This window comes from Orbicella franksi, chromosome 7, assembly GCF_964199315.1.
Source record: "Orbicella franksi chromosome 7, jaOrbFran1.1, whole genome shotgun sequence".
Classification (NCBI taxonomy): domain Eukaryota; kingdom Metazoa; phylum Cnidaria; class Anthozoa; order Scleractinia; family Merulinidae; genus Orbicella; species Orbicella franksi.
The window spans coordinates 26,918,897-26,941,662 of record NC_138151.1 but is presented as its reverse complement, the minus strand read 5'-3'; the positions used below and the strand labels follow the sequence as shown (position 1 = coordinate 26,941,662).

Sequence of the window (22,766 nt, the reverse complement as noted above, 5' to 3'; positions counted from 1 at the left end):
TTTCGATAGTGGTCGTGTGTATGATTTTCATTTTGGTACAAGTATGCCCATAGGATATTTTTTCAAAATCAGCTATCCCCCAAAATTCATATAGTTCACCCCTAAGTGAAGTGAGATATGGACGAATACATGTTTCTTTGTAACAACGTTGCCTTCTATCATACATAGCAAATGTATGCGGTTAACTTAGGAACAAGGTTGAGTAAATATTTCTATTATTTCGTGAGTTAATGCTAAACGGTACACGCAGAAAAACCCGTACAACAAAATAACCACACAGGGTTAGTTTTGTGGGAAGTCCAAACTCCACTCCTTAATCCTCCTGTTCAAACCATAAGTGAAGGAAAAGACACTTTACAAAGGTACTTGCACTTTCATCCAACACAGTGGTCAATGGTTGTTTTCCAGAAAGGTTCCGGAGAACATTGAAGGCCACTCAGGTTCAACGGTGATGAATGGATAGCAAAACTCCTACGAAGAAATGACAGCAGTAAATCACAGTAACTCTATTAGTTTGCAATCAGTAATAGATCTAGAGAGAAGGGGTGCGGGCGATACCCCGTTACATTTCGTCAAAAGAAAATCCTTTTCAAAACCTGGCATTCGCGAATACTAACTTCCCGAATAATTTCTAAATAATATTTTAAAACTGAAAACGGGGACTCGTTTTCGGCTCACAGCAGAGGAATCCGTTTACCTACTGGTCCCTGGATTTAGCTAAGCACGTGATTCGTTGTAATTCAGGCGGGAAAAAGCGTAATAAAAGGCGGGAAATCTGTGCCGGCTTTCGCAGGACATTCAAAGCGCCTTTCGCTGTTTTCGTTGTCTTTTTGCTGAAACAAGGTGAGTTTCTTTGATTTTATTTATCAAAAGAAAACTTCCGCTTTACACTCAAACCTAAAGTTCTTTAATAAGGAACACAAAAGAAGGCGATAATTGCCCTTATCACGGTTTTGGAAGCTCTCTTGGTATGCAGCACGCGTTAGAAATTAGTGTTGTATGGGAATAAGACGGCAAACGATTTTCTTCAAGACTGAATTCTGAACAATTTATGAACAGCATATTAAGATAAATGGCAAATTTGAGGGATGTAGCTGCGCTCAAAATCGTCCAGTCGTGTTTTTAATTTTCACTACATTTTCTATCAATTTGATGTGGCTTTAGAAATTACAAGTTCGCGGAAATAATTACAGACAAATGTACAGAAAATTATAAACACCACTGGACGCTTTGGAGCACACTTTAATACATCCCTCAAATATGGTTAATACAATCTTTTACCTAGTGAACCAACTTTGCTATTCGTAAATTGTTCAGAATTTAATCTTTAAGAAAATTGTTTGCCATCCGATTTCAGTGCAAAACACTGTAACCTATACAAAGAGGCGTGTTGCCCACCCTTCAAGATGGCTTCCAAAATTGTCATAAGAACCGTTTGCATATACAAGTATGAATAAATTTATTTCTTCGCCATTGTGCGGAGTAATTTAGTCATCTAATCAGTTCAACTTAATGTGTAGAAAGTAAGAAACGGCTTCTCCTCTTTACCAATGTTTACTCACCGAATATTTTCGAGAGTTGAATAAAAAATCACGCAAGCAAAGGGATTGCGTGCACGAATGGAGGTTTTAATTAATGCTTTTGTTTTCCCGGTCTGATACAAAGAAAGATTTGGGAACTAAAATTGGGTACTAAAATGTATCTATGTTTTGGTTATTTTTTGTGGAAGTGATTCAACATGTTTTTAAAACCTGATTCTCAAAAAAAAAACAGTGGCAATATTTTTTGAAATCCGACGAGAGAGTTTTTCCTCATTTCACCAAATTAACCTCAAATTCGGTCCTGTTTGGATTTGCAAGTTTCACGATCCAAAATCCAAGGCAAACATTTTGAAAACGGAGCTTTTCGAAAACGATGCTGTCACTATATTTAAATAAATGATTTCCCTGACCGAGTTTTCCTCAAACACGTGTGGACGGAAAACATGCTCGTTTTCAGAGTGAAATCTCCGTATTCAAATTCCTCCGACGTAGTGTGGAACGAATCTGAGTCTCTTTATGAATTTCAGTCTAATTTCACCCAGTAAAAGCTGATTGGTAATGAATTTAAAAAATACAGGGTCGGCCAGGGATTTTGGTTTTACCGACAGAATTTTTAAGGTATACATTTGTATACGTTGAAACGAGGGCTTCTGATATTTGCTTCTTATTTTGGGTGTCATGTGCTTTTTCAGGTTGTGTGTGTTTGGTGGAAATCTTGGCTATTTATCTGGAAAGTTTTTTACGTTTAAGGTATGTTTCTTTACCATACTGAGCTCCCTCCCTTTCTGAGTGTCGAAAGTCAGGCAAATACTTTTTTTTGGTTTTAGTTTTGGTTTTGGTTTTACGACATTCAATTGAAAACACAAACAAAGAATGTTACCTGAAGCAAAGGTGAAGGGAAGTTTGGAGAATCCAGGGAGGAGTAACTCAGGAACCAGTTTGTCTGCTCTGGCACCATCACTCTGTGAAATCCATGGGGACCAATCGTGACGTTGGGTGGGGCACCAGGACTAAAATTCCGCATCCGGGGGGCGCGCTGTACATAGCCATAGTAAGGGTGGGATGGGCTGGACAGGTTTGCACATACTGGAAGAAGTCTTGGCTGCTCTTGGAGTAGATTTGGAGAACCTTGTTTCGCACTTAAAACATCATCTGTGTTGGCCTCTGTCAGATTGTTTTCGCTGGATTCGGCAGGATGTCCTGGAAGTTTAAAGAGGGAATGAGTTAGAAGAGAAACCACTCTCAACAGAACATCATTCAAAGTACACTACCATAAGTGATGCGAACAAATGAAATGACATATTCACATCAATGAGAAGCGAAAAATGATAGTCCAGCATTCAAAAAATTACCGTAGTCTTAAAAATGAAACTATTAAAAGGGTGTTGTTACGAGTCACACCCTCAAGATTCTGATTTCAAATTGAAAAGAAAAGTCGGGGAACATTCTTCTAGAGCTATCAAGATCCGACTTGTCAGCGACAGGCGGTTAGAACTGACCGAAAAAGACAACGCGTGCTGCTGAACTCAAACAAAAAAACGTGTGTTTTTTTGTTTTTTTGTTTTTTTTTTTTTACAGAAAAAAAAACAATTAAAAAAAAACGACAAAAGAAATGAATCAGAGATCACGAAAAACTCTAAAAAAAAGTTTAAAACTTTTTCAAATAACGCCAACACTATTGTCGTTTTTGGGAAAAGCGATCATTTGTCGACAAAAAATACAAAAAGCAGAAAAATAGAATTTCGCATCGTGTTAGTCTTTATACACTGATGTATCGATGCTCAAACTACAGTAATCATTTAACGGAGAAATTTCGATAATCCTCTGTATTTTCAAAAACTATTTGGGTCATAAAGCTCAAGATTAAGCTAACTTTAAATGATCGGTTACTGCCTCACAGTGACACATTTTTGTCAAAGACAGCCATACTTGTTCTTGCCCCGAAACGATGATTAGTTTCAATCTTGATTACTAAAGAGCAAAGCCTCTACAGCATTCCGAACGTACGACTTAAAAATTTTACCTTTCCCCGGCAAACATGAAGTTGGTAAGGCATCTGCCATTGTGGGGTCGATCAAAGCTTTGCTCGTGTTCAAATCTTCTCGCTTTTGCATCATTTTCTTCCTCGTGCGTAGTTTTTCGCCGACTACCTCCGTTTGACGTCCTGGTTTTATCGCAAGAAGATTTCTTTCCGAGATCAAACCACACCCCTCACAGTTACATTGCCTGTGCGGACAAACGTTTCTGTGGCCTTTCAACGGAACATGATAAATGCCGTGATTTCTACAACGGGCGCATTTAGGCTTTTGTCTGGAATGCACTGAGATGTTCGAATTGGATTTGGAAAGCATAATCTTCTGCGCTTACAGTAACTGTAGTGAAGGTGATTAAAATAACAGTTACTGTACAGTAGCAAGATTTGATTGAAAATAACTAAGCCTTCACGGGGACAGCTTTCAAATAGCATACTTAAAATTGATTGACAGCCTGTAACGGTTATTTCTATTGGACGATTTCGGGGAAAACAATCCAAAGATGCGTGTATGCCTTTCCCCCCAAAAACGTCTTCTCTATATTTTTCCGTTTTCTGCTTTAATTTAAGACATACATCACATATACAGTACTCCTGAACGTTGTTAGGAAAGGATAAGCGATGAAAAAGGGACCTGTTGAAATGGAACCGAAAGCTGTAAACAACTCCTTATTAGTCAAAAGAAAGCCCTTTAAAATCGCACGTCTTCAAGAGGTCAGACGTCTTTTTGTGATAGTTCTGCGCGAAAAAAAACACCAGAAACAAACATAGAAGACCAGATTCCATTCGGTAGTAATATAATGGAAGTAATATAATATAATCGGTAGTAACATAATATAGCGATGAAAAAGGGACCTGTTGAAATGGAACCGAAAGCTGTAAACAACTCCTTATTAGTCAAAGGAAGCCCTTTCAAATCGCAAGTACCTCACTTCAAGAGGTCAGAGGTCTTTTTGTGATAGTTCTGCACGGAAAAAAAAAACAGAAACAAACATAGACGACCAGATTCGATTCGGTAGTAATATAATGGTACCTTAAAGACAAGTAAAACTCTAGGTATCTGATCAGATGGAAGCCAAGACAACTAGACTAGTGTCTGCTACATAACAACGACGTACACAGACCACTGATTACATCAATTTTCTCACGCCCAAAAGGCACTCATATGATTCATTCACGGGTTACATTTGTTTCGTAATCTGATGTGATGAAGGCTACGGACATTGCTTATTGAGCTATTTTCTTCCATAAGTTTTATTGATAAGACGTCCATACGGGCGTTTCAGTAAGGGGTTGGCCTAAAAACAAATGTTGCAATTGCTCACGTGAGAAGCCTCAAAACACTACTGCTTTTAATACCGAGTCTGATCTGAAATACTAAGCCCGTAACTTTGATTTACGTGTACTTGCGAGTCCGTTTGGTCACTCTACGCAAGTCGAACTTGCAGCTTCTTGCCACAACTTGCGAGTCCGTTTGGCCAAAGCTTAAGGTGATCATCATAATCAGTTCCGCTTCTCGGTGTGGAGATTGCGGCAAGAGGCTTAAGACGGGAGTCTACCTGAATTTAAGTGAAGTTTAGGAAGTTTAAAGAGAGATTAAACAGGAAAAAAAAAGTTTTGGAACACCAGACAGCTGAACGTCCCCCGAAAGGGCACTCCGGGTTGTAGCCTGCGTAACTTCGCGGTTTTTAAGCAACTTGAGTGTACGTCTACCAATTTTTAACTTCAAATTCTAATTTTAAAACAACATCAAATCTTCCAAATTTCCTATTTCCATAAATTTTACTAATCCTTTGAGAAAACTATTTATCCCCAAATATACCCAAAAATCACCAAAAAATGTACAGAACAGCCCAAAACGTAGATATGTGGGATGAGCAGAGAGATTTTTGACTGCTTGAAACGTGAACGAGATATTTGCGTTAAAACCATAATACCCAGCCAAAATACGGCCTTCAAGTTGACCCCCGCCTTAAGGTAGTAGAGAAAATTAGTTTCTCATGGAACCACGTAACACAAAAACAGGCAACTTCTTCTCAAACTAGATAGTCCACACCACAAAGTAGGTTTCCCTTTGTGTAGAAAATCTTCAGTAACACTTTTGACTTCGCTAAGAGAAAGCATTTAGTCCACTTATACCGGGTCACAATGTCTGTCTAGCAATATACAGTAAAGCAAGCTCTACGCAACGAAACAACTGTCTTTGAGAGTGACGTTTTTATTCAGTAGTCCTCAAGCAAAGGAAAACCAAGACACGGCTCACTGTATCAATACGATGGACTGGAGTTATAAAACACTTCGAAGAAAAGGCAAAACTTGTCACTGCAGTTATCAGTCCCTTTGACGTTGTGTAACGCTGGTAATCACCAACGTGACGGCGTGAGAGAGAAGCCGGGCTGATAGTATTGTTATAATGGAGTTCACTTTCAATATTTTACAGCAAAGATCAAAAGTATCTTGCAACTAATATTACTGCGTCTATTTTCGAGTGTCTTTTCAATGTGCGACTTTTATTCTTATTGCTACTCATTTAATTCACTTCTTCTTCTTTTTACTCTTTTTCCTGGACGGCGATCTTGATCGGGATCTCGATCGCTTCTTTCGTGACGAACTTTTCTTGGCGGGTGTTCCACTCCGTGATCTGGACCGTTTACGCCTCTGTTTTCCAACAGGAGAACGACTTCGGGACCGAGACCTTCCGCGCCCGCGGGATGAACTCCGGCTGCGGGATCGTGACCGTCTTGAATTGGAAGGCGAAGGTGTGCGCGACTCGTAGTGCTTTAAAGACTGAAGGAAAAAAAACCAGAAATATCAGATGTTAACGGCAATCTATTGATAACTAAAGAATTATATCAAATAATTTTCGAAAGCTAACGTACCTGCAGTGATGTTGTCAATGGCGATCGTGACCTGCTCCGCGCGGGAGATCTCGAAGGAGAGCGACTTTCAGAGGACTGGGACCGACGACCTCGCTTCTTGGACGATGGGGACTTGGAACGACTGCGAGACTTCTTTCGGCGAGACTCCGATGGGGAGTTAGTATGGCTGCTTCCCTTTTTCTTTTTCTCCTTCGATTCTTTCGGTTCAATTGCCTAGTGAATGAATATAGGATATAAGATCAAGGATTTGACAACGGACAATGAATTGCATTGATATCTCAAGGACGCTTATCTGAAACAACTTCCGCGGAAAGGGCAGGGGAGGGGGTGGGACGGGGGAAGGGGGCCGGGGGAAGGGGGCCGGGGGAAGGGGGCCGGGGAAGGGGGCTTATCAAAGGCGCTAAATCGAATCATTACAATACCATCAGATTTTCATAACTAGAACTATCTGAAGATCAGTAAAGAGATTTGTATTTCTAATCTTAAAACTGAAAACATTAAAATGCTCTAAGGATTTCCTGCCATGTCATCCAAAGGCAGCCATATTCAATGAAATATGATAAATCATGTCTTTCTAACCTCAAGTAACTTGGCCCTGTACACATCGCACTGCTGAGCTAGGTTGCTCGCGCCTTTTGCTTCCAGTTTCTGAGCGTATTCTGCAACTTTCAGTTCGATTTCTCGAAGCTTTCTCCGTCTGCTTTCGTCGATTTCCATGGTTCGCGGGGTTTCTACGGAAGCACTCGGCTGTTCTTCGGGTCTGTTCGGAGAATCTTCTTTGACAGGGGGTCTAACGAACAGAATGGTTACAAATAAGTTTTTTTTTTTTCATTTTTGATTATTACCAGAAGTTAAACATTTTAAACTTCATGTGCAATATAACATAATAGAACAAGCGAGAACTAAGAAAAGAAGAAAGCCCATTTTTTTCTTTATTCGTATGGTTCCGGGCCGTTTTTGTAAAACAGAGAACGCTTACCAACCAGATTATGATTAGATTATGAGCTCGAGACTTCTATCGCGCGATAGTTGACGAGGATGCGTCCGTTATCACGCATAGAAATCGAGAAAGAATAAATAATCTAATTGTTTTAGTATAAATCTACTGGTCGTTCAAAACTTTATCTAAATCCTCTTCACACACACTTCAAAAACGCTGAGGAGCGGCCGCCAGTTTGTTAGCAAGCGCACACTGCTAGGCTACTCACTATCTACCACAGAATAGATAGTAAGTAGCGTAGTCAATCAGAGAACGGCATTCGTGATAGAATGCTATCAGATTTATACTAATCGGTATTAGTGTAAATATATCTCGAGCTCATAATCTACTTGTTTAATAAAACTCGTTGTTTGAATGAAACCCTTCAACCAGATTCAAATCCTTTCGGGTCTGTTCTCGATGATCACGACGAGTACTCACTTTGGTGAAGGCTCACGCTCCTCAATTCTCTCCCAGTCAGGCTGATCCCATTTTGACGCAACGTGAGGAACATCTGATCAAAGAATGAGGTGGTTAAAAAAATTGTAATGATAATCAGCGATGCTAACAATAGACATTGAGGTAGGCTGGAAACCAGTCTCATCTACACTCCGTTTAGGTGAAGGGAAACTCTGGAGAGCGTCCCTTACAATTCTCTGTAGGAAAAAACATGGCGAATAGTACATTTACCCTTAATTCATAGCGCAAGAAAAAATCCGAAAAACGCTCATAAATACGTTCAGAAAAGTTCTAAAACTTTCAACTCTAGCATGCACAGCGTTGTTAACACAGAGACAAAGAGTGCAAAGAAATGGCTGTCCTTGTGCTTTATAGGCTGTGTCAGGTTCGCAAGGCATTGTGGTAAAATGTAAATCCGCCATCTTTTGTCGCATGGAGGATTCTAGGCTCCATCCTACAGCCATAAGTTGAAGGATGGGGCTCTGCGGTCTCACTGCTGGTATTTAGCACTTTGTATCTCAAGACGTGTCTTCTAGGTGCTCAGGTCAAGATGAACCTTGTTGCCAGCTTTCCATGTTGGGCAAAATGTGTTACTGTATTGACTGAATTTACCAATTTGGGCCCGAAACTTCTTACCTTTATCACGAGACTTGTCTGGGGTCTTTTTATTGTCCACTGAGGTGAGAAAGACAAAAACAAACACATAACATAAAAAACTTAAACTTAAAAAAACTTAATAGAAAGGTAATATGAAGTAAACGAGGGCTGCCCCCCCCCCCCCTCCCATAACATTTGTCTTTAATTAACAAATAAAGAAGCCTCGACTGTGCTCTGTTCTGTTGTAAAGCACGCAGGAAGCGGTAGAGCACGAAAGAAGTGTAGGGGAAAACACGAGACGAAGTTGAGTGTTTTTCCCTACTTCTTGAGTGCTCTACTGCTTCCTAAGTACTTTACAACAGAACAGAACACAGTCGAGGCTTCTTTATTTGTTTTATGATCAAGAATCCGATAATTTCCCCACGTATTTGGCTGAATTTTCAAACCAAACTTTATTTTCCAAACGAGCAAAAGTGGCGTCACCCGTGCTCTGTTCTCTGATAAAGCACGCTCTTTCAGCCAATTAGAACGCGCGTTATATGGAAACTTTATTATAAAACTCAGTAAATTATTCTTCAGAGTTATATCACTCGCCCAACATGTAGTTTAGCTGAATACACTTAACTGCACCTTTCAATAACATGCGGACTCTAAAATTCAAAGCTCAACCGACAAATGCGTTTTTCGCTGCCGTCAATCAAATGTTTGGCGGCTCCTCCCAGCTTCCGACTACTGCCGAGCGCGCGGTAATCAAATCGTTGAGCACAGTTCAGACAACAAAACAGTGCTCGGCAGTTGTCGGAAGCCGGGAGGAGCCACCGAACACTTGTTTGATGGTAGCGAAAAACTCATTTATCGGTTGAGCTTTCAATTTTAGAGTTCGCATCTTATTGAAAGGCGCAGTAAAAAAACATTTTAGCAAATACATCTTGTGATGACGTTTATAGAGCAAGAATGGAGTGCAGTAGTACATGACCCACTCCTCTATCAACAAAACAAATTGTGACTGAGGCAATGATTTTTGTTTGTTTATTTATTTCCTAGCAGTGTTTTACTTTTCCTCTTAAAGAAAACAAAACAACAACGACGAAGAAAAACTGACTGAGGCAATAGCCCTTTTCAAGGTTACCTTTGCTCATTTGCATTACAATAAAATCTCGCATGTATGTGAGGCAATTTCGCGCTATTTTGTAGTGTTAGCTCGAAATTACCTCGCATCCACGTTGGATTACATTGTAATGCAAATGAAAAAAATTAACCGTGAAAAGTGCTATTGTTACTAGCTACAGCCCTGACATATACCCAAACTTACTTGGCATTCCATCAATATCATCTCCAGATAATGGAACCCCATCAATGTCAATCTGTTTCAAGGGAACGCCGTCCATGTCCTTTGACTTTATAGGGACACCATCAACGTCTAGCGGCGCCCCATCTAAATCATCCTTAGTGCTACCAAAGCTTCCGTCTAGTGGATAGAGAGACTTGAGGGGTTGATCCGCAACCTAGGGCAAGAGAACCAAAAAGCTGGAAATTGGTGAACAATGCTTTCAACCCCCTACAAGCTTAGGTATGCTTAGGTATATGGTAGTCAGTATAGCAATTTTTACACAAAAAACTGTTCAAAAAAACTGCAAAAAACTGTTCATCCATAAAGTGGAAATAACTCTTGCGTCTCTAATAATCAGACTTTACTGCAACGATTGAACTGTTTCATTTTTTTTTTAGATCTTTTAATTAAGGAAAGTTTTCTTGACAGACCAAGAATAAAGGAAGATAATAATTATTTTGCATTAGCTTGTGCTGAAAGCAAACTTGCATTGTGGTACAGTCAAACTTCCCCTTACGGACACCTCCACATAATGAACAGTTCAGCTGGTCCCAGAGAAACCAGAATTCATATGATTTCTTCCTCTATAATGAGGACACCTCCATAGTACTGACGCTAGGGTCTGCCCCTTTGATGTATGCATCAAAGAGGTTTGACTGCTGAACAATCAAGTTCTGCCAGTTATAGTGAAAAACAAAGTAATTGGGTTACAAGAAGAAACACTTTTTTTCACCTCAGAAAACCATCCTGGCCGAAAGCAAGATCCTCCCAAAAAGAATGACAAAAATTATGAATAGTAAGGAGAATTCAAATACTCATCTACATTACCTCTGATTGATTAGATTTTTCACCTTGACCCAGAAATATATTTTGGAGATCATACAAGAAATCTGGGGTGTAGACAGCCCAGTCCATCCATGCTGCAACACAGCGAAGAACTTGTTTCTGAAAATAAAAGTCAACAAAGTTTGAGATATTACAGACGTCAAGAGTTGCTAATTCACTTAAAAGAAGTCTTCCTTGTGTTCCTGCCATAGTAATGTCCTGGGAATTCCTATGACTCTGTAAAAATCACATTCCCTGGGGTACATTTTAATATTCTCAGCTGGGTTGTTCAAAGCCTGATTAAGCTAACGCAGGATTAGCAAGAATTTTGATTTCAGGTTTTGTAACTTTTCGGTGAGGTTTTCTGATTATAATTTTTGTCCTTCAGTTTTTAGCTTGAGTAATCTCAAAAAACACAAAACATAAGTGAAAAATATTTTTATTCGAGAAAATATAATACTTTGGTTAACTTTTAATCTTTTTGTAATAGTATCTCAATAATCTATTTGTAATGGTTTTGTAATGATTACAAGATGTTTTGGGGCTCACAAAGAGCAGGAACAAAAAAGGGACAGTTTTGACAAACTTACCCTGAAAGTCTCAGCTTTCATGCGAGCATTTATAGCTTTGAAAGAAGCACTAAGGTTACCAAATATCTCTGGGAGCATTGTCTGAAACCTGAAACAGAAAAATTATCCAGTGGGTCTTGTTATCACCAATAAAGAGAGAGATCCCTAGAATATACCTTCGTATGGTACTCAAGTGTCTGTGTGGCAGTGTTCACAGTCTCTTAAATCAAGATATCTTGCAACAGATTCTAACACTTAGATTTGAAACTTAACTGTTAAGTGTTATTGTCAATATAATGCGAGAGCAAGTAAAGAACATACTGCAATGTACATGCTGACTGCCTTTTTAATTCATTTATTTCTACTCTGACACAGGTAAAGTCATTTTACAGTTCAAAATTTAGGCTGCAAAAACGGAGAGGATGGACATAGTAGCCTACCCTTTCCTGTAGTATGACACATTTGGTACTTTAACAGAGCAGTTATGCAGAATGTCTGACACCAGGTACAACCGTGCAACCTAGAGGATGAAAAAAATACCTGGTTTAAGGTTAAGTCTTACCAAAAGGCTAGTTATTACAGTACTGATCAGAGATAAGGGAACAACATGTTAAAATGAAATGGTGTTTTTTCATGTGCACATGTTTTGGGGCATCTTTGTGTATATCATGTCGACAACCACCTTGGCTTTTGATAGCATGAATCATTTCAGAGTATTGCTACTTGACTCTGATTGGGATGCCAGTCCAATGCAGGGTTACCTACAGAATTTTCTTAGGCCGGCATTTTAACATTGGCCAGTCAATTGGAAGGGGTACAGAGAAAAAGTATAATTTCCAAAAAGAGGGTGATACGCCTTCTCACCTTGACCTGTAACGGTGTTTCCAAGATTGACAGTGACTCAGCAATGCATTCAACAACCTGTATAAACACAGTAAACAGGATTAGACAAGAAGCTGCACTGCGATGTACATGTAGTGTGAATACACAGTAACTGCACTACAATGCAGACATGACACAGCAATGTACATGACTTCCTCCCTAGTGAACTGACGAACGGTGACAGCCTGTCGTGATCCATCACGATCATGTTGATCTGCTGACATTTCTAACCCACTTCGTAGGGCAAGAGTGAAATTTTTGTTAAGTCTCTCATGAACAGACATGGTAGCATGCCGTTGCAATCCATCACAGATTGTGTTGATCCACACACATTTCGCTCCCCTTCTGCTTCATAATATCAGGATAAATTTTTTTGAGTCTTTTGTGTCAGAGATGGTCAACCCTTTGGCGACCTGCTCTGGATCAGAGTATTGGGCAACCCTCGCATCTTGGTTACACAAATAACTGCATCTCCAACTTACAATTGCCTTATGGGCAGTCCCTATCTAAGCAGCATTCAAGGGGAGAAAAAATTGCAGAGAGCTATCTTTTAAATTACCTCCTCAGCACAGTCAGCATGATTAACACAGAACACCATACACCTAGCAATCTTGGCCCTTTCTGGCATTAAATCCCTCAACATATCCTCCAGCTTGTCACGTTGTCTGCAACACAAGAATATACACTTACAACTAAAAACAATATCGTTAACACTGGGATGGTTTTTGCAACTTACTTTTTGCAACATTAACAGACTGCTACCTGTTATGATTTAGAACAAATGCACACTTGACCAAAATTGGAGTTGTTTCTCTTAATGCCAGTAAGTAATATATCAAACAAAAGAGAAAGTGTTTTATCACATTTCCAAACACCAAGAAGAGAGTGAAAAGCATGATGCACAGCAGAGCATTTTTGATGACCTTCCAGGTGTTTAGAAATGTGGTAAAACACTGGGTAAAACACTGTCTAAGCAACTAAATCGAAACTAAAACTTAGCTCACAAGAAAAAAAGAAAAGAGATCAAATCATAAAAATCCATGCTAATATTAGGACACTGTCACAGACATAATTTCCTTTGTTTAAACTTGATGAATTAATAGTGAAGGTCTTGTTATTGTCGTGTCCAACTCAACTTATCAAGTTTGACTAAACCAGCACTGCAACTTATAGCTGATTCAACCACCATACTATTATCGTGTTGAATTTAATTGCAATTCGCCTCAACTTTTTTGTTTCCAACATTTGATTCCTTTTTCTAACAGCTCCAGCTTGACAGAAGTTGGCTGCTGGGTTATGCCAATAGCTGATAGTTGACAAGAGGCTAAAGAAATAAACCCTCACTTATTGGAAAGGGAAGCCTTCCGACTACTTGCTGCTGTGGATGACTGTGTAACACTACTGCTGCTGCTGCTACCACTTGAACTGTGTGAGGAAGGTGCAGAAGTTGTTGTTGGCTGTGACGGTGGTGCTAGGGGTGTCTCCACTTGAGGTACAGGTTGTTTATTGGCGTTAAAAGCTGCAGCACTCATGGTGTACTGATGACACTGAGGAGGTCTCCACACTGAACCATTTTGGAACATTTTGAATTTTTCTGTCCGCCACTTTGTTGGTGAATCACCCTAGATGTATGTCATTACATATTGGTGAGAAATTTTGGTTGGAGTACTTCTATATGTCAAGGTACATATCTTGCAGTACCTAACAAAAGCAGGGTTGGAGTGGATTTTTTTTATGGGGGGGTGGGGGACAAGAAGATTTTGGTACAGGTTGGAATGCATACACAAAGTTTGCTCTAAGGTACTGGTAATAATGGTGATAACTTGGGATTCATCTGTTTAAAGACAATTCCATCCTTTGATCGACTGAGCCCAGCTACATGTATACATTAATTAAGCTATATTTCAATGAATCTTGTTTTAATGCCTCTACAAACGGTTCGGCCAAAGTCTGTCCCCTTGAAAATCTATTTTTTGTTCCCATTTCAACTTTGATGTAAGAGCGAAAGTTGTTCAATACTGTCACTCATGTACACTCTCTGGGTGAAAATCTCCAACAGCGTTAAAAAATGTAACAAACCTGGAGGATGGAAAACAACTTCCAGCGATAATAGATGTGTTCTGGGCTCTGGTTGTCAAACAAGAACCTGTTGATGGTCAAAGATTAATACATTTAACACTGTGAATGTTAAAATGGAAGACTTCATATATTTGTGATAAAAACTGAGCAATAAAACAATTGCGGATGAAATACATGACTGCCTTAGAAAATCCTGTTTTTAAAAGAGACATCATCACAGTGACTATGAGGCCTTTTTTATGAAAACAGCACTAAAATAATTTGATGACTGAATACCTCCTACAACACCGAGATGAAGATATTAAGCGACAGTTTGCTATTAAGGCCAGAGCAAGTTGCAAAAATACTATTTTTGAGCAATTTTTGTAAGACACTTTGAACCCACTGAAAAAAATCTCCAGACTATTTCAATTTGATATACTGGTAATAAGGTTGTGTAAGCATAACTCATTACAATATTCAATTTATTTATAGCTTCTGCACACTTAAATAGTTCTATATTCTTAAACAATCAACTGGACCATTATATGTAGGTTTTTGTCAATGAAAATTTCTCTTTTATTCTTTTCACTTTTAAATTTCATGCTCGTTATAACGCCACTTTAACAAAGTCTTCCATGTAACTTTGTAAAGTTTGACAAAAGTCAAAGATAAAATTTCACAATTTCAAATATCTCACCTGTACATAGGGTTATTCAATTCCTTGTTCATAATCATGGCCTCAAACATTGGTCCCTCACGCACCACAAACTCAACCATACGGTGAACAAGGCACAGCAGATTCCTGTTGGAATTACCAAGGTTACCACAACAACAAACAACAGGCCAAAGTTAGTGACTGTCACCATGAAATTGTACATGGTAAAAGTTCATCACAAAGCTAGAGAAGATACATGAACCTACTGTTGCAAAGATAAATTGTATCGATTGATTTAGATCCAAAACTTTGCTGCATGTTAGTAACTCTGTGTAGTGCACAACCAAAAAATGTCAGGGTTTTTTCATGTTTCAAAACTTAACAATACACGAGGCACCAAATGATGTTGAAAGATGAAAGTTGTAAATACTTTTGGCATAATGCAGGCAGTGCATCATACAAAGTCACATGCAGCAAAGAAATATCATCCAAGTTGACTTTCCACAGATAAAATCACCATGTAAACTAGAGCTGTAAGCATGACTATGTGAGGCTGGCTTGGTTAAAATAACTATGTGATGTTCTGATTGAATGAAGCAGGTATTTGTTTGTTTTTTGGAATTATCTTATGTGTAATTACTGTTTTTGGAAACAAAAAAGAAGGGATCAATTACAGTCTTAACAGGAGCTAGGCTATGCCATTTTATGTTACTATATACCATTGAAAACTGGTTGTGAAATCAAATAAAAAAATTGTTTTTGTATAAAGAACCAAAAGGATTTTTTTTGTCGAAAAATTGAACAGACAAACATTGGGAATTTAACATAATAACCCTTTACTATGCAGTGTTAAATGTTATGAACCATTCCTGAAGAACAACCAAATGTTCAATTCATCAACAGTTTTAAAAGAAAAAGTGAGGCAGTAAACAGAAAGTGACATCGATTGAAAAGACACACAGTACATTAAATTTACGAAAAAAACAACAATAACACATACACTGGTAGTCGCTACAATAATTACCAAACTACAGTATCAAAAAATGTACAGACATCTTAGCAAGTTGAAATACGTATCAATTCCGCCACAAGAAGGTTGCTTGGAAAACACATCAGCCAGGGTATTCCACAAGGGAATAACAAAACAACAGTCAATTTTCATTAAAAAGGTACCTTTCCGTCGGGATTACAACTTTCACGACCGCATTGGCTAAGGTCTAAGAGACAATTGCCAAAGACTTTGTGAGTATTGAGAAAAAAAAAGCCAACAAGATGTAGAACTACATTATTTTACTGTATATTAACATAAGTACAGAGAATCTCTGCTGTAAGAACTGGATTGAAACTAATTTTACAACTGCATGCATTCCTTGGTATGTTACATTATTTTATACTAAAGGAATTCTTGAGTTTACTTAGAAAAAACTGTTTGCTTGGGAAAATATAAGTTAATTGATGTCATTGAGAATGAAGAAAAGGGGGAAATATTCTTCCCGAAAAATTTTCTATTTCAAAGAAGAGTTTCTCGAATGGAGCCTTGCATGTGCATTAAAAACGCCAATAACAGGATTGTATCTATAAGGTGAGGTGTCATTTTAATAAGTTTCCCAACACACAAGCAACAATCTAAAGAAACAGCACCATTACATAACAAAATAACACCCAGAAAAGGCTAAAAACATTTCAAAAAAAAAACATTTTAGAAGAAGAACATGCATCTCTAATTGTGTCAAAAAGCAAGGTTATAATGTGGGATTTTGTGAGAAAAATCATGCTTACAAGGCTTTACAAATCGAGTTAATTAAGAGTGGAATATAAAGATAAGTAAGACATAACAATTCAACTAATAGATTGCTTCAAATAACAAAGCCCTGAAAGTCAAATATGTCCTTCATGACCATGGAAGTCTTAATAAAAGTACCAAGAGAAAACATGTTTGAGAAAACAGGGTTTTTCTAAGCTATCTGTGGTAATACATGTAAATTAATGTGTGAGTGCAAAAGACTGTGGTTATTATCTTTGCATGCCTCACCTCCTTATCAAAGCCATTTGCATCAACATCACGTTTGCCTTCCTCGCCTGCTCCCTGTGGGGGAGGAGCATTGGAATAGTCGTCCTTCTTTTTGTCAGTTTGGGCATTAAATGGCAAGCCTGATGGGGGAGGTGGCGTCGTGTCCTCTTGCATTTCAGGGGGAATATAGATAGGGTGGGGTGGTATGGGGACACTTTTGCCCCACCCAAGCTTCATCTCATATGACATGACCTCTTTTCCTGTTATAAAAAATATACATGTGTTATTGATAAGAACTAGTAACTGGATCAAGTAGAGTACAATCCAGGGAGTAACTGGGTGGGAAGTTTCAAACTTGGATAAACCTGCCATGTCAGGCTGATTGAAATTACGAACACAATTACTCTCTGAATTGAATAACAAGAAACTGAATGAAAATTTCTATCAACCCTGCCCAACCTTTCAATGCATTCAGAGCTTTTTCGCCATCTTTCCTCCTCATGTAGGCAACGAACCCACAGTTTCTGTTCCTGGCTTTTTCCTCTTCAGTCCTGGGCCACATTATTTTTACACTGGCCAGGGGTCCGTACTTGCCAAAGAGTCGCATTAACATCTCTTCTGTCATCTAATTTTAAAAATAAAAAGCTTAGTTTAGACTGTGGTAGAGCTTTGCTCAGATATTGTTTTCCTTTTATATCTCTAGTTATAATGGCTGAAGTATTTCCAAATAATGTTTACATCACACAAGTGGAATTCCCTTGGGGGGAGACCCAATAGCTAGCGTGTCAGATCCCAGGGCTGTGTTCTACAAACACCCAGGTGCCACAGGGTACTAACATTTGCCTTAGGGTGACTGGAAAAACTCACTTTATTCATATAAGCTTACGTGCTGGGCACCCAGGATTTCATGGTTAGGAAACTTTGGGTGCCTCATAATTTTTCTTAAACCACAGGCCTGGATCCCAGATCACGCTTCATGTTCTAGGGTAAGACATTTCACTCCTATAACACTACTTGTGGACCACAATTTAAAAGCAAAAAGAAAAGAAAAAGCTGGGTTATTGGACCAGCATCCAATTTTGTTAAACACTTATTTGACTGCTTGACAATTTTACTACTTTGCTCCACAGATCACTTTTTGAAGACTTTTCCAAGGACAGAAACACAAAATAATATAGTGTCTTTGCAACGATGCTTATTTGGAGATCTACATGTATTAGTGCACTACAAAATAAATCTTTTTTCATTCCATACAGTGCAGTGCATGAAATGGATGGCTGACTGGTCAATAGAAGCCTCACAGTAAACATTTGAGAGAATTTCTACTCACTCACTCAATCCTCTTCGTTTGTGGTGGAACATAGGTCTTTCACTAAAGAATTTCTACAACATATAAAAATGCAGCTACAGAAAAATGCACCTAAGTATTAATTTTAAATTTCAACTTACTGTTGGATTGATATTTCCAATGTACAGGTTTGTGGTGGAAGGATCCCCAGTATCATGTGAACCATAAGAATAGCTTTCCTCTGAAATGAAACAAAATGCCTCAACAAGTTTAACTTTAATATAATTTATCAGTAGTAGTAACTTAGCATCCTCAAAACCTCTTCATGGCTACTCAAAAGACCTAGAACAGGATCCCCTGCAGTAAATTTTGTGCTGTACCAGCTGTATTGTATGTTTAATGTGGTCATACATGTACACTGTACAATACAGCTGGTACTGCACAAAATTTCACTAACTAAGTATTCATAACTGCCCACTCTGCAAATTGATAAAATATTAGAAATTCACGGTACTCAGGTGTTTCCAATAGTAATAATCCAAGTCCAGGTACAATGCAAAATAGCAGTTCTTAAGAAACAAATCTCAGCTATAGTTTTACACTTGAAAATTCAATTCAATTCAATTCAATTCATAGGTCAGATGTAATTACTGATTGGTACTTTTGTACGAAAACCGTTCAAACAAAACCATAAAACAGAGAACAAGTTGCCAAACATACCCTTTGAAGGCATAAGAAGTGAGGGTGCCATTGTTTCTAGAACCTCTTTAGGAATATCTGCTAAATCTCCTTTCTTGATCCTGTGCCTTATCTCTCGCTCCTTCTGTTGTCTGTTGAAAATGAGAAAATACCATGTAAAAATTAATAAATTTGTTTTTCTATGACAAGAGAATGCCTAGGAGTATAAGACACCAAATTTATCACTGAAGCAAAAGACCACTGTGACTTTCTTACATGTACGTTTTTCTAAGATGATTATTAAAGTCATTATTGCAAGCCTGCAAATAATTTTCTTCTTTAAGGAAGTCATTTGTCAGTCCAGAGAGAATATAAATTTACATGTCACAAAGTCAGTAGTGTGTATGCAATTTCAGGAAATACCATGTTTGAAAAAGGTTCAAGGAGCAATTGAATCCATTCCATGTTTGTAATCATTGTCATTATTGCAAATCATTCCTAGTTTAAAAAGAGCTGTGTAATACTGCTTAAAATTCGTTGTAAACCATTTACACTCATTTTAAGAAGTTGATGACAGGTTGACAATTTAAGTGACTTAATATTAATTTTCATCCTTGAACAAACTTAATGTTCCATATTCACCTTTTTAATTCTTCTTTAAAGATTTCTAAGTTACTCTTCTTCTTTTCCTTCTCTTTGGCTTTTTTCTTTAATTCCTGAAAGAAATTAGAGAACCTTTAACTTTGTTGTACCTGACAACAGTGAGTCCATTGTGGGGTATGACAAAACACTCGATGACTGTTGCTACAGCTACAGGACACCTGTAGCTTGTTTTGTTTCCTCATGGAAAAGCGACTGAGGATATAAAACTAGCCATTCACATGTACCTCAGTGCCAGCTAGTGAAATAATTAGCAGCTGATGTCAACAAGATCACTACATGAAGAGCAAAGGGCACCCTACTCGCATTGAGAAAGCCCACAGTTATGGAGTGGAGCTAAAGCACACACCAACCTGTTAACTTACTGTAATCTCTGTGACCTATTGCATAGCTATAACTTACAGATGTTAAGTCCTGTAAAATGCACTGATGTGTTTACACAGCCTCGTGCAAAATATGCCAGTTATAATGATCAACAGTTTATAAAATCAAGTACACACCAACTTGGGTGAAGCCAGTTCAGTCTTAATTTTCTGTTCCATAACAGTAGCAGACAGCTTTGCCATTGGCTTGTACAATGCTCCAGCTTGCGCTGAAGCAGTTTCCTCTGCAAAGACATTACACGACAAAACCTTGTCAACATGGTTGAGATCTTTTGATAAAGCATCAAAGGCATTACAAATAACCAATAACAATAAATTATTATTGAAATATCATGTGGCATAACTGGGTTTTATGGGTTTTAACTTTTATGATTTTGCAGTTTTCTCCACAAATATCTGCAAAAAAGTTCCCACAAAAAAAGGTCCTGCAAAACTTTACTCCACTGGTAAAATTAAACATACAAAGATCACATGTAGAATGTTGTTGGTGGCATTTATTTAAAACATCTCTTTCATTCAGAAACAAAACAATGAAATTAGAAACAAAATGTTCAGAAACAAAACAATGAAATTACCCTTGGTACACTACAGGTGCGCTGTAGTTGCTAAAAAGTTTACAGAAAAGGATTGTCTGATGGTATTGTCAGCCACACTAGGGCAAAATGTACAACAGTGACACTGATTACCATTTTTTATATCTCTGTATGTTGTTTTCACTTGTCTATTGCATGTAGTTTAATACAAAAATGAAAATGTTGTACCTCAATTAAAAGCTACGTGTACTTCTGAAAATTGCAAAAATTAATACCCAGCAAGAAAAACCAGTCTTTCACAATCGCAAAATTACATGTAGTTCCAACAAAATACAAACAATCACCGAGCCGTGAAATAAATTCTTGCAAAAATTCCATGCCACACAGTAAGATGACATAGTGAGTTTTTAACTGAGTTTCCTTCTCACCCAAAAATTTACCTTGGGGATATATCTTAATAAAACAGGTTATACATCAAAATATAACATATGCAAGGTGTGTAAAACAACAAATTTGCTACAAAACATTGACCATTTCATAAACTGATTTTACATGACAGTTGATTCTGTATTAAAAAAAACTTCCAATACTATTACTGTACCTTTTGTTTCAGGGTTGATCGTGTTACCACGTACAAAAGTTTTACCAGCCACTCGGGAATCTTCAAATGATGCCACAAAATCTGCAAACACTTCTGCACACTCTGATTCTGCTTTCTAAATACACACACGAGGGCAAATTGTTATCAGTCATGTTAAAAGCCCCACTAATTGAGGGTTATCAAGAGTCATGTTATGATGCGACTACTCGAACCAGGTCACCTAGAGGAAAACTAACCAACGAATCAAAATGTAAACTTAGAGCAATGTATTGGTAGCTTTCTCGTGTCGGCAAGTAATAAAGGTCTGTTTGACATGAATACAGAAATACTATCAACTCCTATGTGATATAGACACTTTAAGAGATTCAGTCCTTGACAGCGAATTATCATTGTAAATCTAGCTCGAAAAATTTAGGTTGAAAACTCATTTTGCTAATAAACCGAAACCATTGAAAACTGTACTAAGTTTAGAATGAAAACTAACCAATCAACAATTCGCAAATTTTCCTGAGAGGTTTGCAACACTTCGCACTTTGTTGGGTTTTCAATTTTGTTAAGAACTATTGTTTGTATTCTTCAATGTCATTGGTTCATTTGAGGAAAAGATTGCTATCCTTTGTTCTCAAGTAACATACTAATTGGTTAACTCTTTTCCAAGTGGATCAGTTCAGGTAGTCACACTGTAAACATAATCACAGCATCTACAGATTAGGTGTTCTACAGATCTCTTCCTTCTGTACCTGCTATACATGTAAATTTTAACTGATGTCAAAGGGTATACTGTCATTTTATTTCTAGCCTCCTACACACTGTTATTTTGGTTATCGTGCAGTGCTTCTTCCCATTAACAGCAGCCACATTCTAATCTGCAGGTTAGTCAGTCATAACTTCCCTCGCATGATCTTGAGCCAGTCATGCTAAAATTTGCTGACTACACCAATCAAAAGCTGTGTCTTGTTATGACTCTTGGGCCAGCAATGTCAAAGGGCTCTCAACATGTCACCTTCATTTTGTCATGATCTTGAAAGGCTATTTGCCCTTGGCTCATGATAACCAGTGTTTTCTTCAAATATCTTGCTGGCTGTACTGAGTAATGCATGGTCCATTTTCTCACGCTAACTTTAGAGCTTTGATTAACGTTTCCCAATACTTTTTCCCAATCTCTGACCGAAAAGGTCGGCCTTACATTTTCGGCTAAGTATTCTCTCTAGTTCATATGGTTGAGCTTAAAATACTTCCTCAATGGCTCGATTAAAAGAGCTCTCTATATCAAGCTCATCAATCTTACTTTTTCTTTTTCGTAGCTATAGCTAACTATTTGTTAACACTACTAGATCTTAGATCTCATGATCGGGAAAATTACGACAGTACAGTGGCATCCAATTGATACCTTTTTCTTCTCCTCAGCATCCTGCTTTGATTTAACGGGTTTCTTCAGTCCAGCGTTCATCATGCCGATAGAAAAAGACTTCAACTTGCTCTGTGAGATCGTCTGCAGGAAACATGGTGAAGCAATGAACTTGATTTCAGCGCGTGAAACAACGAAATTCGAGAGGTAAAGTGAACATTTTTGGGCAAAAGTTGCTTACTAAAATATCGGGAACTTGCTTACCTTCATCGATCCAGGAGCTAACCCTTCTGGGGACAAGCCCCAAGGAAGACTTTTGTCTGGATCTAGCTTCTTCGCCGCCATTACATCTTGGTGAGCGTACTACCCAGGATGCTTTGTTCTGAAACGGCACTACGCATGCCTATGTCAATCACCATAACTAAGTTAATTATATATTAAAAATTTTCTTCCCA

The 22,766-nt window shown here is 38.1% G+C and overlaps 2 protein-coding genes across 2 annotated transcripts; both read right to left on the bottom strand.

Annotated features, from left to right (window-relative positions):
- Positions 1–2,125: 2,125 nt before the first annotated feature.
- LOC145493696 (uncharacterized) lies at positions 2,126–3,912 on the bottom strand. Its single transcript, XM_081473165.1, has 2 exons — positions 3,503–3,912; positions 2,126–2,808 (listed from the first exon to the last, which is right to left on the bottom strand). The coding sequence occupies exons 1-2, from the start codon at positions 3,890–3,892 to the stop codon at positions 2,392–2,394; spliced, it is 807 nt and encodes a 268-aa protein (XP_081329291.1). The 5' UTR covers positions 3,893–3,912; the 3' UTR covers positions 2,126–2,391.
- Positions 3,913–4,583: 671 nt separating this feature from the next.
- Positions 4,584–22,698, bottom strand: LOC145491635 (U2 snRNP-associated SURP motif-containing protein-like). Its single transcript, XM_081470847.1, has 24 exons — positions 22,576–22,698; positions 22,354–22,455; positions 20,964–21,078; positions 19,947–20,053; positions 19,429–19,502; positions 18,829–18,938; positions 18,270–18,349; positions 17,280–17,445; positions 16,842–17,080; positions 15,983–16,026; positions 14,852–14,956; positions 14,173–14,239; positions 13,438–13,715; positions 12,653–12,758; positions 12,076–12,132; positions 11,652–11,731; positions 11,233–11,320; positions 10,646–10,762; positions 9,800–9,992; positions 8,527–8,565; positions 7,873–7,945; positions 7,032–7,242; positions 6,453–6,665; positions 4,584–6,360 (listed from the first exon to the last, which is right to left on the bottom strand). Exons 1-24 carry the CDS (start codon positions 22,654–22,656, stop codon positions 6,109–6,111), a joined length of 2,997 nt encoding a protein of 998 aa, XP_081326973.1. The 5' UTR covers positions 22,657–22,698; the 3' UTR covers positions 4,584–6,108.
- Positions 22,699–22,766: the final 68 nt, after the last annotated feature.